Raw genomic sequence first — 19247 nt, forward strand, 5'->3', positions numbered from 1 at the left:
ACTGCCCTTCTTTGGGATTGGGATGTAGACTGATCTTCTCCAATCTTCTGGCCACTGCTGAGTTTTCCAAACTTGCTGGCATATTGAGTGTAGCACCTTAACAGCATCATCTTTTAAAATTTTAAATAGTTCAGCTGGAATACCATCACTTCCACTGGACTTGTTATTTGCAGTGCTTTCTAGGGCCCATTTGACTTCACTTTCCAGGATGTCTGGCTCAAGGTCAGCAACCACACTACCTGGGGTATACGAGACATCCATTTCTTTCTGGTATAATTCCTCTGTGTATTCTTGCCACCTCTTCTTGATGTCTTCTGCTTCTGTTAGGTCCTTTCCACTTTTGTCCTTTATTATGGAAATCTTTGTACGAAATGTTCCTTTCATATCTCCAATTTTCTTGAACAGATCTCTGGTTCTTCCCATTCTATTGCTTTCCTCTATTTCTTTGCATTGCTCGTTTAAGAAGGTCTTCTTGTCTCTCCTTGCTATTCTTTGGAAATCTGCATTCAATTTCCTGTATCTTTCACTATCTCCCTCGCATTTTGCTTGCCTTCTCTCCCCCGCTATTTGTAAGGCCTCATTGGACAGCCACTTTGCTTTCTTGCATTTCCTTTTCATTGGGATGGTTTTCGTTGCTGCCTCCTGTATAATGTTACGAGCCTCCACCCATAGTTCTTCAGGCATTCTGTCCACCAAATCTAAATCCTTAAACCTGTTCCTCACTTCCACTGTGTATTCATAAGGGATTTGATTTAGATTGTATCTTACCGGCCCAGTGGTTTTTCCTACTTTCTTCAGTTTAAGCTTGAATTTTGCTATAAGAAGCTGATGATCTGAGCCACAGTCAGCTCCAGGTCTTGTTTTTGCTGACTGTATAGAGCTTCTCAATCTTTGGCTGCAGAGAATATAATCAATCTGATTTCGATGCTGCCCATCTGGTGATGTCCATGTGTAGAGTCGTCTCTTGTGTTGTTGGAAAAGCGTGTTTGTGATGACCAGCTTGTTCTCTTGACAGAACTCTATTAGCCTTTGCCCTGCTTCGTTTTGATCTCCAAGGCCAAACTTGCCAGTTGTTCCTTTTATCTCTTGACTCCCTACTTTAGCATTCCAATCCCCTATAATGAGAAGAACATCCTTCTTTGGTGTCACTTCTATAAGGTCTTGTAAGTCTTCATAGAATTGGTCAATTTCAGTTTCTTCAGCACAAGTAGTTGGTGCATAAACTTGGATTACTGTGATGTTAAAAGGTCTGCCTTGGATTCGTATCGAGATCATTCTATCATTTTTGAGATTGCATCCCAGTACAGCTTTCGCCACTCTTTTGTTGACTATGAGGGCCACTCCATTTCTTTTACGGGTTTCTTGCCCACAGTAGTAGATATGATGGTCATCCGAACTGAATTCACCCATTCCCATCCATTTTAGTTCACTGATGCCCAGGATGTCAATATTTATTCTTGCCATCTCATTTTTGACCACCTCCAACTTACCCAGGTTCATGGTTCTTACATTCCAGGTTCCTATGCAATATTTTTCTTTACAGCATTGGACTTTCCTTTCGCTTCCAGGCATATCCGCAACTGAGCGTCCTTTCGGCTTTGGCCCAGCCGCTTCATCAGCTCTGGATCTACTTGTACTTGCCCTCCGCTCTTCCCCAGTAGCATGTTGGACGCCTTCCGACCTGAGGGGCTCATCTTCCAGCGTCATATCTTTTATATGCCTGTTGTCTTTGTCCATGGAGTTTTCTTGGCAGGGATACTGGAGTGGCTTGCCGGTTCCTCCTCCAGGTGGATCACGTTTGGTCAAAACTCTCCACTATGACCTGTTCATCTTGGGTGCCCTGCTCGGCATAGTTCATAGCTTCTCTGAGTTCTTCAAGCCCCTTCGCCACGGCAAGGAAGTGATCCATGAAGGGGGGTGATATGATAGCCATGTTCGCTTTCGTAGATTTTCACGGGTACAGGAATGCAGGTTTTGGTGTCCTCGGGTGTCTTCCCGTGTAAAAGTTGGGGTGTCTAGGCGACGTTTCGACGAGGTCTCACTCGTCATCTTCAGGCTGGTGCTTTCGGCTTCTTGTTACTGGAACAGAGCGGGATCTCAATGTTTGAGTTCCTATAAATACTGTAGAGGGGGTGTGGTGTCTAGCCTCCAATGTTCTGGGCAGAGAGGAAGTTCCCAGGCTAGTGTGCCTTTTCTTCTTTTGTTCCTTAATTACTTGAGAGATACCTTGAGTGATTTCTTGAGTGATATCCTGAGTACCACTTAGGTGGGTCATTAGGTGTGGATTAGTTGCTAAAGTCTTTGTGTCTTGACCTCTTGAACTTTGTGAAGAGTTTTCCTGAGAAGATGGCTGTATTGCACTTAGTTGTGCTTTGGCTTGGCTTCGTGTATAGGGGCGAGCTGTGGTTTTGTGGCTTGTGTCAGCCAGATCTGTGTAGGGATTGCAGGGGGGTGCAGCATCCGGAGGTGCCACCATGGATTGGCTACTGGATGGTGTCAGTAATTCATCTGTGGAGAGGGTCTGGGTTTGGGTCTGGTGTGGTTGATTGGTGTTGGCGTTCTGTGTGCCTCTGGATCTGGTGTCAGTTTTTGTGGGGAGGGCTAATTTCCAGATGTCTGGCAAGCGGGATGTGTCGTCACGCTTGTTCATGTTGTGAGGGTGTTTCTCTATCTCGATGGCTTCCATGATTATTCTCTTGTGGTGATGTTCCGTGTTAAAGAGCAATTTGGAATCTGCAAAATTAATTTCGTGTCCTGTTTCTTTCATGTGTTGGAAAAGAGAGGAAGTTTTTTCTTCTTTTTTGACGGCATTCTTGTGTTCTGCGATACGTGCATTTATTCGTCTGTTTGTTTGTCCAATGTACGTGGCTGGGCAGACTTTGCAGGGTATTTCATAGATCCCTTGGTTTTCCAACTGGATTTTATCCTTGGGGTTTCTGAGGATATTGGCTATTTTTTGGTTGGTGCAAAAGGCTGTTTTGATATTGTGTTTATGGAGGATTTTGCTAATTTTATCTGTAGTGCCCTTGATATAAGGAAGGAGGGCCATGCCATTGTTTTCTTCTGTGTCTTGGTTTTTGGGGGGTGTTTCCTTTTGGATTAGCTTCGTAATCCTGTTTTGCTGGTATCCATTGGCAATTAACACATTTGAGAGATTCTGTAACTCAGTTGTCAAGTGGTCTTTGTCAGCCAGGCGTTTGGTTCTGGAGATGAGAGTCTTGGCTACGGAGTTTATTTGTGCAGGGTGGTGGTGTAGCTTCCTCACACATCTCAACAACTTACACCCCAAAATACAATTCACTATGGAAATAGAAGCCAACAACCAACTTCCCTTCCTTGACGTCCTAATCTACAAAAAACCTGATGGCTCCCTAGGACACACTATCTACCAGAAAAAAACACACACCAACCGCTACTTACATGCACAATCACACCACCACCCTGCACAAATAAACTCCGTAGCCAAGACTCTCATCTCCAGAACCAAACGCCTGGCTGACAAAGACCACTTGACAACTGAGTTACAGAATCTCTCAAATGTGTTAATTGCCAATGGATACCAGCAAAACAGGATTACGAAGCTAATCCAAAAGGAAACACCCCCCAAAAACCAAGACACAGAAGAAAACAATGGCATGGCCCTCCTTCCTTATATCAAGGGCACTACAGATAAAATTAGCAAAATCCTCCATAAACACAATATCAAAACAGCCTTTTGCACCAACCAAAAAATAGCCAATATCCTCAGAAACCCCAAGGATAAAATCCAGTTGGAAAACCAAGGGATCTATGAAATACCCTGCAAAGTCTGCCCAGCCACGTACATTGGACAAACAAACAGACGAATAAATGCACGTATCGCAGAACACAAGAATGCCGTCAAAAAAGAAGAAAAAACTTCCTCTCTTTTCCAACACATGAAAGAAACAGGACACGAAATTAATTTTGCAGATTCCAAATTGCTCTTTAACACGGAACATCACCACAAGAGAATAATCATGGAAGCCATCGAGATAGAGAAACACCCTCACAACATGAACAAGCGTGACGACACATCCCGCTTGCCAGACATCTGGAAATTAGCCCTCCCCACAAAAACTGACACCAGATCCAGAGGCACACAGAACGCCAACACCAATCAACCACACCAGACCCAAACCCAGACCCTCTCCACAGATGAATTACTGACACCATCCAGTAGCCAATCCATGGTGGCACCTCCGGATGCTGCACCCCCCTGCAATCCCTACACAGATCTGGCTGACACAAGCCACAAAACCACAGCTCGCCCCTATACACGAAGCCAAGCCAAAGCACAACTAAGTGCAATACAGCCATCTTCTCAGGAAAACTCTTCACAAAGTTCAAGAGGTCAAGACACAAAGACTTTAGCAACTAATCCACACCTAATGACCCACCTAAGTGGTACTCAGGATATCACTCAAGAAATCACTCAAGGTATCTCTCAAGTAATTAAGGAACAAAAGAAGAAAAGGCACACTAGCCTGGGAACTTCCTCTCTGCCCAGAACATTGGAGGCTAGACACCACACCCCCTCTACAGTATTTATAGGAACTCAAACATTGAGATCCCGCTCTGTTCCAGTAACAAGAAGCCGAAAGCACCAGCCTGAAGATGACGAGTGAGACCTCGTCGAAACGTCGCCTAGACACCCCAACTTTTACACGGGAAGACACCCGAGGACACCAAAAAGATAGCCATGTTCAAATATATAAAAGGATGTCACATAGAGGAGGGAGAAAGGTTGTTTTCTGCTGCTCCAGAGAAGCGGACACGGAGCAATGGATCCAAACTACAAGAAAGAAGATTCCACCTAAACATTAGGAAGAACTTCCTGACAGTGAGAGCTGTTCGACCATGGAATTTGCTGCCAAGGAGTGTGGTGGAGTCTCCTTCTTTGGAGGTCTTTAAGCAGAGGCTTGACAACCATATGTCAGGAGTGCTCTGATGGTGTTTCCTGCTTGGCAGGGGGTTGGACTCGATGGCCCTTGTGGTCTCTTCCAACTCTATGATTCTATGATTTTTTGACCCAAACATTAGGGGGCCCTTCCAACTCTGCAGTTCTACTAGTCTATGATAACTGGACTTCAACCAGGGGACAACCTCAAACTGAGGACTGTCCTCTCTACAACAAGGTCCATGCCCACCTTCCCCTTGGTCTGTGTTGCAGGACACTGTGGTTGCCCTCCAGGCCCTCTCCCTCTACGGTGCCTTTACCTACTCCAAGAGCAGCACGGGCACAGAAGTGACCCTGAGCTCCACAGGGGGCATCCTGAGGCAGTTCCAAGTGGACAGCACCAACCGCCTGCTTCTCCAGTGCCAGGCTCTGCCCAGAGTGCCAGGGGACTACGACAGCACGGCCACGGGGGAAGGCTGTGTCCACGTCCAGGTGAGTGAGTGTCCCACCCAGGATGGGTGCCTGGGAAAGAGAAAGTGTGAAATGTGGTGTTCTGGATCCCAGCAACACAACTGCTTGGGCCAGCACTGCCTGGCGCAAAGATCGGGTGGCCCACAAGACTGTTGAGGTTGCACAAGGTGGTGGCAGCTTTGCTTTGGAAGACATTGCCATGCCCTGGAAATGATCAGCTCATTCTGGTGGAGTATGGAGAAACCAAGTTGGGGCAGTTGCCCTGAGCAGGTAGCAAGAACAAAAGGATAGGAGGACCCTGATCTTGGCAGCAGTACGTTTGGAAATGATCTAGGGGTCAACATTGTGTTAGCCAAGAAGCTAATGCAGTTCTAGACTGCATCAGTGGATGTATTATGTCCAGATCAAGAGAAGTAATAGTACCACTGCCTGGAGTATTGTGTCCAATTATGGGCACCACAGTTTAAGAAAGGTATTGAAAAGCTGGAATGTGTGCAGAGGAGGGCAACCAAGATGATCAAGGGTTTGGAGACCAAGCCTCATGAGGAACAATTGAGGGAGTTGGGTATGTTTGGTCTGGAGAAGAGAAGACTGAGAGGTGACATGATAGTCAACTTCAAACAAACTGAAGGGCTGTCACATGGAGGATGGAGCAAGCTTGTTTTCTGCTGCTCCAGTGGGTCGGACCAATGGGTTCAAAATACAATAAAAGAGATTCCAACTAATCATTGGGAAGAACTTTCTGACAGTAAGAGCTGTTTGGAGGCTAGTGGGCAGTCCTTCACTGGAGATTTTAAACGGAGTTGGGATGGTTAGGGATTCCTTAGCTAGGGTTTCCTGCATTTCATGGGGTTGGACAAATGGCCCTTAGGAACCCCTTCCAACTCTACTATGGTTCTATGACCAGTAAGCAAGGGCTTATCGCAACTTAGCAAGCCAGGGAGTGGAAATAGGTCATTCAGAATCCTAGAGATGTGCCAAGGAAGGGATAAGTTGTTCCAGCAAAGGCTAGATGCTAACTGAACCATTATATTGCCTCTAAGACACTAAGACCTTAAAGGGGCAGACCTCCAGCCTGAAGCTGGGGCCTGTGTCTTCTCTCTGCTAACTCTCATACAGCCCTCAGGTGTGAGGACTCTGGCCCATCTGGGGGTATTGGCTAGGGGGCTGCATTGATTGATGGGCTCAGTGATGTCAAGATCCATATTAGCCCCTTGTGTCACAGTCTGGTTCACAGGCGATGGAAATCCTGGCAGGGGACATCAGGACCAGGGGCAAAATGACCGGGTGGGAGCAGGAACGGGGGTCAGGAAGCCAAGAGTCGAAGGGTCAGAGAGCTGGGAGTCAAGAAGCCAAGGGTCCGAGGGTCAAGAAGCAAGGGGTCATGAAGTCAATGTCCTACTGCCCTCCTGGTTCCAGAGGCCTCTTACCCTCTGAGTTGGTGTCCAAGTCACTGTTGGAAACCTAGGACATGCCTGATGCAGAGAGAGAGAGAGAGAGAGAGAGAGAGAGAGAGAGAGAGAGAGACCCTCCCATCAGATGTCAAGGAGATAAAAGAACTACACAACTTTTAGAAGACATCTGAAGGCAGCCCTGTATTGGAAATTTTTAAATGTTTGATGTTTTACTATGGTTTTATATGTGCTGGAAGCCACCCAGAGTGGATGGGGAAACCCAGCCTGGTGGGTGGGGTATAAATAATAAAATTACTAATTATTATTAGAGCCTTGTTTCTTTTCCAGACCACTTTGAAATACAACGTGCAGCCACACCAGGAAGAGGCGCCGTTCATGCTGGAGGTTCGCACAGTTCCAGAGACCTGCGCTGGACCCAAAGCCCACCAAACCTTTGACGTTGCCATCAATGTCAGGTAGTCCCCTCCATTAGCCAAGGCTATTTGGGAATCTGGACCATCCCACAATCAGGATGTATTAGAACAGCGGTTCTCGTCCTGTGGGTCCCCAGTTGTTGGACTACAACTCCCATCACCCCTGAGCTCTGGCCTCGCTAGCTAGGGCTGATGGGAGTTGTGGGGGATCCACAAAGGCTGTATTAGAAGATGGATAGATGGTTACGGGGTGGGCTGTCAGGGGAGAAGAGTGGTGCGATTCTTTCCCCTCTCTCTTTGGCTTCTCAGTTACACCGGCAACCGACCGGCCTCCAACATGGCCATCGTCGATGTTAAGATGCTCTCGGGATTCATCCCGGTGAAATCATCCGTAAAGCGGGTAAGAGCTTGCTTTGTGTGTGAAGGCCCCGCCACAGCCTACTTCCTTGGCTGTAGGAGACTTGGGAAGAAAATGGCTGCCTTTGCATATTGCCTACCTACCCCAGGCATCCTCTCTACAAAAATAGCCACGAGGATCCCTCTGTTGGGATACTGCCAGGGAGACAAAGGCCATCACTGCCTCCATGCCGACTCCGGACTCCAGACGTCCATCGACCTCCCGTAGATACAGTATCAGCAATTAGCGACATGAGCTCCAGAAAATAGGTTGCCACATTCCTGGGCTGATGCACGCTCTATCAGCAGAATTCACACAGCGAAAGTTGCACTCAGGAGAGCATTATTTAGAAAGTTTATTCAGCGTTGGTCAGAACAAAGAACAAACATGACTGCCTGCTAGCGTGTTCAGGCACCGAGAGAAAAAACGAAAGCAATAGCAAACATAAACATCCTGTGAACAGGAAATGCGCAGGCTGTGACTCACAAAGCCTGCTCCCTTTTAAGGTGGAACGGAAATATCCTAACACCCTCTGGGTGTCTCACAAGTGGGACTTCTCCTTGTGTCTGTTAGTCTGTCTCCAAATTTTGCTACTCTGAGGTCTGCAACCTTTGTTCACAGAGGCACCAGTGAGCTTTCGCAGCTGATGGATACAGTAATTGGCCATGGGATTGTCCAATCCCGTCTTGGTTTTAAAGTCAGGTGACCATAATCATATCTTGTGGCTGCGAATGTTGTACTAGCTTGCAATGTCCACTAGCCACTAGTTAAGTCACTTGGAGACCTTCTGGTGACAAGTGACTAATAAGTCGAATGAATGAATGAATGAATGAATGAATGAATGAATATAAGCCAAGGACACCACACAGCTCAACCTCATCTTCCAGGACTACAGAGAAGCCTCTCCTTGCCCTCACCTTAAGGTAGACTATGCTGCACTCCCTGAGGCTTCAGAGATCGCCTTTCCCCATATATGCCCACTCGACCCCTTCGATTGGCAGAACTGGCACTGTTACATTTGCCGCATAATACCTGTTCCGCATTTGTAAGAACTCGATCTTCTGGTGCGCTGTGGAACTCCCTGCCTCTTGACACCAGCCAACTGTTAAAAACATTCTTGTTTAGACAAGCCAACCCAAGTGTTTAGGAAGCTAATGCGAGTTTTAATCTGTTTTAGCTTTAATCTGTTTTAATCTGTTATAGTAGTCTACTGCTATATTAACTTTTTGAAAGTTTCAAATTATTGTTGTTGATGTTTCTTATTCAGAGATTTATGATTTTATCTTTTTCATGAACTGCTTTGAGGTTGCTTTTTTACAGTCAATAAGTGTACGAATTTTATGAAATAAAGAAATAACAACAACAGTCTGCATTTTGCCCCCCACCAGCTGGAAAGGCACAATCTGGTCCAGCGCACGGAAGTGAGCATCAGTCACGTCCTGCTGTATTTGGAGAAGGTGAGCAAAGATGTCAGGCTTGGGCAATTCTCTCCTCCCCCGGTAGCACCAAGGAAGAAACAAGAAAGTTCATATTTATGGTTTTATTCAGTCATTGTGTTGCAAGACAAAGAACCCAGCCCTGAACTCCACTGTGACGTTGCTCGCTTTGAGCTCCTCCCCGTCTTTCTCCCACAACAGTACAGTGGTGCCTCTCAAGACGAAAAGAATCCGTTCCCCGAGTCTCTTCGTCTTGCGGTTTCTTCGTCTTGCGAAGCAAGCCCATTAGCGGCTTAGCGGATTAGCGCTATTAGCGGCTTAGCGGGCTTAGCGGATCAGCTGATAAGCGGCTTAGCGGATCAGCTGATAAGCGGCTTAGCGGATCAGCTGATAAACGGCTTAGCGGATCAGCTGCTAAGCGGCTTAGCGGATCAGCTGATAAGCGGCTTAGCGGCTTGGGAAAAAGGGGGGGAGGAAAAAAAACCCTCAGGAACTCGCAAGACATTTTCGTCTTGCGAAGCAAGCCCATAGGAAATTCGTTTTGCGAAGCACCTCCAAAATGGAAAACCCTTTCGTCTAGCGGGTTTTCCGTCTTGCGAGGCATTCGTCTTGCGGGGCACCACTGTACCTGGCTCCATGGAGGGCCTCAGAAGACAAATGTCATTGAGCCCTTTGCTCTTGAATTCTAATTGAGCGGAGAGCCCAGGGGGATGGTGGTGCTTCTGTGCTCTCCAAGGATGACTCTGTTACCAGTTCTCCCCCTCCCCTTCTCCTAACACCTCGTAACTTGGCAGCTCTGCATTCTGCTGTAATTCAATCCTGTTTCTCTCTTCTCCTGAAACTGCTGGAGAAAGGGGGGGGGCAATCTCCCCACCCCCTCCTCCTCCAATGGATGGAGAGGGGGATAAGCAGTGTCCAGTGCACAGCGGAATGATGAAAAGTACGTGCCAACATGCTCTATATTACTTTATTTACACTTCAAAGCTGGTAATTTACAGAAAAACATCTTCCCTCTGCCGGAGCAGAGAAAGGCATCCTCTCTCCTCTAAAGCACAGGGAGAATCACACTGAACTGCAAAGAACAGTGAAAAACAGGAAACCAGTGTACGTCACATCCAGTCTCCTTTCCCGTGAGAAAACCCAACAGCACTTGACTGTGGAATGTAAACATTGTCTTGTTACAAGCATTTCGCTGCTCAGTGAAGGAAGCAGAAACCAACATCCTCCCCCTTTCTGTGAACATCACTGGGCAGCGTGTTCGTACAATATCAGTACAAACCCAACTTCTGCACATAGGTACAGTGTTGATCCCTTGATACAATCTTGGACAATACATCAGCAGGAATTTCATTACCTGGCATATAGGACACCGTTACGAGTCCCTTTTGAATACGTTCCCTAGCATGTTGCAACTTTAATTGCAAGTGCTTCGTGCTTTGCTTACAACCTTCAGAATTCAGCAAAGCCAAACATGCTTTGTTGTCCTGGTAAACCTGGATTGGACATTTGACAGGAATTTTTATGTCTTTGCACAATTGTAACAACCATTCACAATCCTTAAGTGAATAAGACAGTGCATTCAGTTCAGCTTCACAAGTACTTAAGCTAACTGTTGTTTGCTTCTTGCATGACCAATCAAATAGACCCTGATTGTACTTATAGCAAACTCCAGACGTACTTTTCCTGTCTGTAGTGTCACTTCCAAAACTTGCATCTGCAAATATCTCAAGACCGCCAGACTTCTGATTGTTAAATCTCAGTCTGTAATGCATAGTGCCTTTCAAATACCGCGCTATGCGTTTCAGAGCTTTCCAATCCTTAACAGTAGGATTGTTGACTTGTCTGCTTAGCAAATTACAGCTAACAGCAATGTCAGGTCTTGAACATCTGGCAATGAAGTTTAGCTTGCCTAGCACACTTCTGTACAGTGTAGTATCAGAAAATGCTTCTCCAGTGTCATCTACCTGATAACCTGTTGTCATCGGTGTGTCTACAGGGTTAGCATCCATCAGGTTTAGTTTGCTTAACACATCAGCAATTTTATGTGACTGGTGTACTAGAATGTTACCATCTTGATCTCTCTCTATTTCCAGAGATAGGTAGTTGTTTACCTCACCAAGATCTTTTATGTCAAAGTGCTCTTTCAGTTGAGCTAGGGCGTTATTGTACATTGTGACATCTTCCCAAAAGAATAAAAGATCATCAACATAAAACAAACAATACAGTTTCTTTTGCCCCTCCTCTTTGACAAATACACATGGATCAGCTTTCCCTTGCTTAAAACCTAGAGAAAACAATACTTCAGTGAGTTTTGTGTGCCAACACCGTGCACTTTGTTTGAGACCATAAAGGGACTTCTTCAGAGCACAAACAAATCCCTGTTTTACCTGTACGCCATCAGGTGGAAGCATATAAAGTGATTCATCTAGAGATCCGTACAGAAAAGCTGTATTCACATCATGGTGACTAATGTGTAGATTCTCCTCTGCAGCTAGCTTGAGCATAAGCCTAATGCTCTCATACCTCACGGTGGGTGAGTAGGTCTCGTGATAGTCTTCACCTGGTACCTGTGCAAAACCTCTGGCTACCAATCTGGCTTTGTGTCTGACTATCTTGCCATTTTGATCTGTCTTCGCTTTGAAGACCCATTTGCTTCCAAGCAGTTTCATTCCTGGAACTACTGGAACAAGGTCCCATGTTTTGTTCCTTTCCAAGGAATCAAGCTCAGCCTTCATGGCATTTAACCATGGCTCAGCTTCCTTTGAATCCAAATCCTGGATTTCTTGGAAACTTGAAGGTTCAAATACCTTCTTGGAGCTTTTAACAGCTATTACTGCTATCTTAGCAAACTCATCAGCAAATCTCTTTGGAGGTCTGCCTTTTGTTGCTCTCTGTGACCTGCGAATTAGCCTTAAGTCTTCAACACTCTCCTCTTCCTTCTTAGGAGAAAAGTGACCTATTGTGAACAATGGTTCCTCCAATTCTTGATCAGAGCTTTCAGAGGGTCGCATAGAGGCTTTCGCACTCTTGAAATCCTCTGAATCACCCGATTCAGTTTCAGACTCAGACTCAGAACCTTCATCAGTGGGTGTGGGTTGTTGCGGTTGCTTTTGACTATCCTCAGTTTCATCACTGTCATCAGGATAACATTGGAAAATTCCCACATTCTCCCCCCACTTGGCATTGTACTCAACACTTCTTGTGAGCTTAATTGTCTTAGAGTCAGTCATCATTATTCTGTAAGACCCTTTCTGATAACCTAGAAAGATACCATGCAATCCACGCTTGTCTAACTTGGAGTTTTGTGGTGAGTGAACCCACATGTCAGAACCAAAAATTTTCATGTGTTTGATGTATGGCTTCTTGCCAAACATCTTCTCATAGGGGGTACAACCAATCGCTGAAGATAACCTGCGATTATAACTGTAAGTGAAACATGAGAGAGCTTCGGCCCAATAACTCTCTGGAAGATTGGCATCATGCAGCAAGGTTTTTAACCCTTGAAGCAATGTCTGATTTGCTCGTTCCGCAAGTCCATTCTGCCATGGCGAACGAGGACTAGACAAATCGTGTTGAATTCCTTTCTCAGTCAGAAAAGCTTCAAACTGCTGAGAAGTGAATTCTCCCCCGCGATCACTGAAAAGAGTCTTTACCTTCTTACCATGCACATTTTCCAACCAAGCACAGAATTCCTTGAACCTAGGAAAAGCCTCTGATTTCTGCTTGAGATTGTACACATAAATATACCTGGAAAATGCATCAATGAGAACCATGAAGTACCTGTTTCCACCCAAAGAGGGCGCTAGTGGTCCAACCAAATCAGCATGAACAACCTGGTATGGTTCTGTAGCTTGCCTACTAGACACCTTACCTTTCGCAGCCATTTTCACCTTGTTTGCTGCGCATGCCTTGCACTTCATGTGGTACCTGCAGGGTTTAATAGTCATACCTTCAACCAAGGCAGGCATTTTAGATACTGCCTCAAAATGCAAATGACCAAATTTTCGATGAAAATCGTGAATACATTCTGCATGCAAACTTTTGTTAGAACCTGCAATGCAACAAGTGTCATCCTGCACAACATCATCAAAATACAAAACATACAAACGATCAACATATTCAGCATGCAATACATAATCATTTTTTTTTGTGATGATGCACCTTTTGTTCTTAAAGGAAACGTCAATTTTCCGCTCATTCAGCTGTCCAACGCTGAGCAGATTATGCTTGGCATCTGGCACATAAAGCACATCCTGTATCGATAAGTCCAAACTGTGAAGAACAACAGTTCCGTAGCCTTTACTGGGGATTGTATGGTCATCCGCCTGGTGAATCGCACCTTCCTGCGGTGTAAAAGACACGAACAGTCGCTTATCGTTGCACATGTGGTGGGTCGCCGCTGAATCAACAACGAAGAAAGATCTAGACGTCTTCTGGACCTCTGCAACCTTTGGAGTGAAGCGTGAGACCATTGCCTTGTGCTGCGTTGTCCTGGACACCGGACCTTTGCCTTTGCCTCGGCCTTTTCCACGCGATGAGCTTTCGCTGCGCTGCTCTGTCTTGGCCCTGGGATATCTGCATTCCCTCTTCATATGGCCTAGACGTCCACACGTGTAGCATTTCACTGCCTTCAAAGCTTTGGCGCCATCTGGTGGTTCCACTGCACTATGGGATGACGTCTGTGAAGTCTCCCCCTTGTTGATGCAGCTAGCACCCCGGCGATCCGCTTCATTCAATATCACGGCAGTAACATAGTCCACTGTTAGCTGAGCAGTTGGCTGTACAGCAATCTGAGTCGCAACAGACTCCCAACCTGAACCCAAAGATTGTAGTATCATAAAGGAATACACTTCCTCTGGAAAGTTGAGTCCTCTCTGTTGCAGCTCATGTCTCAGATTCTGCATCTCCATCAGATGTATACGCACATCTCCACCTTCAGCAAGAGCCATATTATGCAGCTTGTTAAAGTAAAACATTGTGGACCCAGCTTCTGTCCTCAAGTGAGCCTCTCTCAAAGCGTCCCAAATTTCTCTGGCTGAGGTCTTATCACGCAACAGACAGAGCTCTTCTGGGGATACTATCAACGTAAGAGTTCCCCTTGCCTTGGAATCCATAGCTTTCCATTCATCTGTAACTGGAGCTGGGGGGGTCTCTGTAATAACTTTAAACAGACCCTCTTTCCGCAGAATAGCCTCTGCATAGAGAACCCAGTCCGCATAGTTCTTCCTATTGAGCTTAGGAATCCCACAAGCATCCTGAAGGGCCACCATGACTTTGGCATTAGCCTTTAGCGTCATCTTTGCTGCTTTAAATCAGGCTGCTTTATACATGCTGCGTCTGTGTACAGCTGCTTCAATCCAAAAGCAAATTCAAAACAGCCTCTGCCTGTGAACCTGTGCCTTTCTGCTTAACTGCTTTGCTTATCTGCAGCTGCTTCAAACCGCATTCCAAAGGCAAGTTCAAAAGTGAAAGTTCTCTCTGCTGTCTTGAATTCATGCTGCGACACTGCTGCAGCTGCTTTACTTTCGATTTCCCCCAGCATAGGAAAAATTTATCCTTCTAGCCTTTTGCCTGTGCCACGGCAAAACCGGCTATAAAAGTTCAAAGTCCAGCCATAAAGCCATTAATTAGAAGCTGGCAGGCTGCCCGGAGCTGTAGCACATACCTCATCAAATCATCTTGACGCGCAGAGATATCGTCCGATCCAGCCCTCTGCATTCCGATCCTTTGCCGGCACTCCAATTCTTTGCTCCTTTGTTCCTTTGCCAGGAGCCCGACTTCTGGAGTCCATTCTCAAAACACTGCGTTTTTCTGGGCCCGGAACCAAATGTTGGGGATAAGCAGTGTCCAGTGCACAGCGGAATGATGAAAAGTACGTGCCAACATGCTCTATATTACTTTATTTACACTTCAAAGCTGGTAATTTACAGAAAAACATCTTCCCTCTGCCGGAGCAGAGAAAGGCATCCTCTCTCCTCTAAAGCACAGAGAGAATCACACTGAACTGCAAAGAACAGTGAAAAACAGGAAACCAGTGTACGTCACATCCAGTCTCCTTTCCCGTGAGAAAACCCAACAGCATTTGACTGTGGAATGTAAACATTGTCTTGTTACAAGCATTTCGCTGCTCAGTGAAGGAAGCAGAAACCAACACCCTAGCCCTCCTCGTCTGTCCAGTCCCTGACAAAAGAGGGCAGAGACAGGAGGCAGGAGAATCTCTCCTTTGGTCCAGTATATCTGAAGGAGCATCTCCACCCCCATTGTTCCGCCCAGACACTGAGGTCCAGCTCCTTCAGGTATACTGGGCCGAGGCCGTTTAGCTTTAAAGGTCAACACCAACACTTTGAATTGTGCTCGGAAACGTACTGGGAGCCAATGTAGGTCTTTCAAGACCGGTGTTATATGGTCTCGGCGGCCGCTCCCAGTCACCAGTCTAGCTGCCGCATTCTGGATTAGTTGTAGTTTCTGGATCACCTTAAAGGTAGCCCCACATAGAGAGCATTGCAGTAGTCCAAGTGGGAGATAACCAGAGCATGCACCACTCTGGCGAGTCAGTCTGTGGGCAAGGAGGGTCTCAGCCTGCGCACCAGATGGAGCGAGTAGACAGCTGCCCTGGACACAGAATCTCAGCAGTCTTGTGATTCTGTATCTCAAGTGATGATCCCACCTGCTTGTCCACAGGTGACCAACATGACCCAGAGCTACACCTTCACTGTGGAGCAGGACGTGCCTGTCCAGAACTTAAAGCCGGCTGTGGCAAGAGTCTATGATTACTATGAAACAGGTAAGAAAGGCCCCCCCACAAATGAATCATAGAATCATAGAATCATAAGTTGGAAGAGACCACAAGGGCCATCGAGTCCAACCCCCTGCCAAGCAGGAAACACCATCAGAGCACTCCTGACATATGGTTGTCAAGCCTCTGCTTAAAGACCTCCAAAGAAGGAGACTCCACCACACTCCTGGGCAGCAAATTCCACTGTCAAACAGCTCTTACTGTCAGGAAGTTCTTCCTAATGTTTAGGTGGAATCTTCTTTCTTGTAGTTTGGATCCATTGCTCCGTGTCCGCTTCTCTGGAGCAGCAGAAAACAACCTTTCTCCCTCCTCTATGTGACATCCTTTGATATATTTGAACATGGCTATCATATCCCCCCTTAACCTCCTCTTCTCCAGGCTAAACATGCCCAACTCCCTTAGCCATTCCTCATAAGGCATCGTTTCCAGGCCTTTGACCATTTTGGTTGCCCTCCTCTGGACACGTTCCAGTTTGTCAGTGTCCTTCTTGAACTGTGGTGCCCAGAACTGAAGACCATTAAGGTTCACATATCCCACTTCTTAGTTAACTCCCAAAGCAAAATTTAGAACCACCATGCAGTAGATGCATTTATCAGCATTCTGCAACCAACCCCTTAAAAACCACCCACTAGTCTAAAAGTGGTGATGGAGAAAGCTCTGCGGGGCAGAGGCTGGCCTGACCACCTTTCTCTTCTTGCTTCCCTCTCTTTCCAGATGATGGTGCTGATGCAGAGTACAGCGCCCCCTGCAGTACAGGTAGAGTATGAACAGAGATTGCCTTGTGCAAATCTGAACTGGCTCGAAACTACCAAAGGCCATCCCAGACCATAATCCAGCTTTCTTCGGGGGGCAGGACATGATATAGGGGAGTGGTTTGCAAACCTTTTAGGGCCTCTGCCCCCTGGCTCCCCAAAAATCATCCCCCCCTCATAGCTCTCAATGTTTCCCTTTTTTTAAAGGGAAATTCCCTTATTCCGAATAGGATTCCTCGCAAGAAAAGGGAGAAGTTGACAGCTATGTCCTACCCTACCCTTTAAAACCCTATACGGCCTAGGACCCTCGTACCTGCGGGACCGCCTCTGCTGGTATGTCTTACACAGGAACTTATGGTCTTCAAACAAAAACATCTTGAAGGTCCCAGGCCACAGGGAGGTTAGGTTGGCCTCAACCAGAGCCAGGGCTTTCTCGGCTGTGGCCCCGATCTGGTGGAACACTCTGTCACAAGAGACTAGGGACCTGCGGGACTTGACATCTTTCCGCAGGGCCTGCAAGACAGAGCTGTTCCGCCAGGCCTTTGGTCAGAGCACAGCCTGACTCCCTCCTTTGGCAATCTTCACAGAACTCTAGCCCAATGGTTGCCATTAATTTGATTTGAATTAATTTTATAATGAAATGATTTTAGAATGTTGTATTATTTTATTGTTGTTGGCCGCGCTGAGCCCGGCTTTGGCTGGGAAGGGCGGGATATAAATAAAAATTTATTTATATTATTATTATATTATTCAAAACAGTAGTTTTCACGACCCACTAATGAAGGCAATAACACAATAAAATTCAAAACAGTGGCAATGAATTGCATGTTTATTCAGCTCTTTCATTGATTCAACAAAACGGATGAGTTTGATGCAGTGCTGCCAGAGTTTTAAAGCCTGGTAGTCATTTACACTTCCAGCACCGCCCCCCCCCCCCCCGCTGCCCACTTGCCTCTTAGCATCACCCCAAGTCATCCCACTGCCCCCCAGGGCATGGTGCTGCCCATTTTGGGAACCACGGATTTAGCGTCCTGGATTAAAGCAACTTGAATGGAGGCCAGGCCTCCTGTTGGGTAGGTTGAGGGGCCCCACCTGGACTGCTAGGATTGGGGAAGGGCATGAAATGGCAGTAGTTGGGCATGGGGGGGGGTTGCCATCTGGATCTCCTGCCTCTGTTTCCCCAGAGCATATTGGGACACTTGTGGGTGAATGCTTGGCCAAAGGAGATTCTTACGCTCTTTCCTCCACTGCAGCCGAAACTAAACAGGGGAATGAATGATGAAGAATGCAGCCCATCGCTTCCCAGGCGGACTCTGCTGGCATCTGGTCTCATCGCTGACCCAAATAGGGCTAATTTAGCCAGCTAGCCCTGGTGATCGTCTAATGTTTATTGGATGGATTTCCCCCTAAATTGATTTTTTAATTCTGAATTTATTGTTACTCACGCTTTATACTGCATTTTATGCTGTTTTTTTGTTGCATCAATTAAGTGTTTTAAATTTGTTGTTAGCTGCCCTGAGCCCGGTTTTCTGAACCGGGAAGGGCGGGGTATAAATAAAATATTATTATTATTATTATTATTATTATTATTATTATTATTATTATTATTATCTTCCTTCCACCAGATAAGGAGGGGGGGACAGAGCAGCTGGGACAGAGCAGTGGCTGTGAAGAGGGAAGAAGGATTTCTCCAAATGCAAGGCTCATCCACATCTCTGCTTTCCCATGGGAAAAAGCCACTTTCTACCGCTGAGTCGGAGCAAACATTGATTGGGTTTTCTCCATCATGAGGTTTGCTCTGATTTAGTGCTCAAGAGAGGGTTATATATAAGGGAAAGTAGTGGAGTAAAGCAGTGGCGTAGCGTGGGTTGTCAGCACCCGGGGCAAGGCAAGTAATTTGCACCCCCTAACCTGTGGATTTGCGCCTCCTAACCCTAACCCCCAGATGTTGCGCCCGGTGCGGCCGCCCCCCCCCCTGCACCCTCCATGCTACGCCAATGGAGTAAAGGAAATGGGACAAGCGGAAGTGTGTGGCCCAATTTGCTTATTCCACCCCTTGATGGTTCCAAAAGGTCTGAACTGCAGCCTTCTCTGGCAAAACCTGGAATAACAAAAGGAAGAAGAGGGGATTGCTACAAACTCAGAACCTCCTTTGTTGTTTTTTTGTTTTCATTTTGAGATCCTTCTGTGTGGCTTCAATTTCCCTCTACAGGATAAAATAAAAGAGAACTCTATTTTTGATTCCAGTCATGTCTCAAGCATATCTCTGCGGGCATTTCTGGGGTGGGATGTGGGGCGAATCCAACCATTTATTTTTGGTGTTTTAGGTTCTCTGATGCATTTTAGTTTTCCAGCTGGACAAAGTCAAACACCATTAGGGTTGAGCAGCCGGTTTAGCAGCAAACTCATAAAGGAGGTTGCTGCTGAAGGGCGCATGCGGTTTGTGTGTGTGTATGTATGTATGTAGCTTCAGATGGAGCAGAGGATAGAACATAAGAAGAGTCCTGGTGGATCAGGCCCATGGCCCTTATAGTCCAGCATCCTGATCTCACAGTGGCCAACCAGACGTCTCTAGGAAACCCACAAGCAGGACCTGAGCATTATAGATTTTCTTCTCCTGGTCCACCCTCTCCAGGAGATGATGGGAAG

The 19247-nt window shown here is 46.4% G+C and overlaps 1 protein-coding gene across 1 annotated transcript in view; it reads left to right on the plus strand.

The window, feature by feature from the left end:
• Positions 1-18844, plus strand: part of LOC310836954 (alpha-2-macroglobulin-like) — an 80707-nt gene extending 61863 nt beyond the window's left edge. Inside the window, exons 30-37 of the mRNA XM_083722973.1 lie at positions 5192-5410; positions 7132-7259; positions 7527-7617; positions 9003-9071; positions 15732-15834; positions 16561-16602; positions 17852-18451; positions 18607-18844. Coding sequence (XP_083579099.1) covers positions 5192-5410; positions 7132-7259; positions 7527-7617; positions 9003-9071; positions 15732-15834; positions 16561-16602; positions 17852-17877 — 678 coding nt within the window. The 3' untranslated portion in view covers positions 17878-18451; positions 18607-18844. The remainder of the gene's footprint in view (positions 1-5191; positions 5411-7131; positions 7260-7526; positions 7618-9002; positions 9072-15731; positions 15835-16560; positions 16603-17851; positions 18452-18606) is intronic.
• Positions 18845-19247: the final 403 nt, after the last annotated feature.

This window comes from Podarcis gaigeae (genome assembly GCF_964106915.1).
Source record: "Podarcis gaigeae genome assembly, chromosome: 2".
In the NCBI taxonomy this organism is placed as follows: domain Eukaryota; kingdom Metazoa; phylum Chordata; class Lepidosauria; order Squamata; family Lacertidae; genus Podarcis; species Podarcis gaigeae.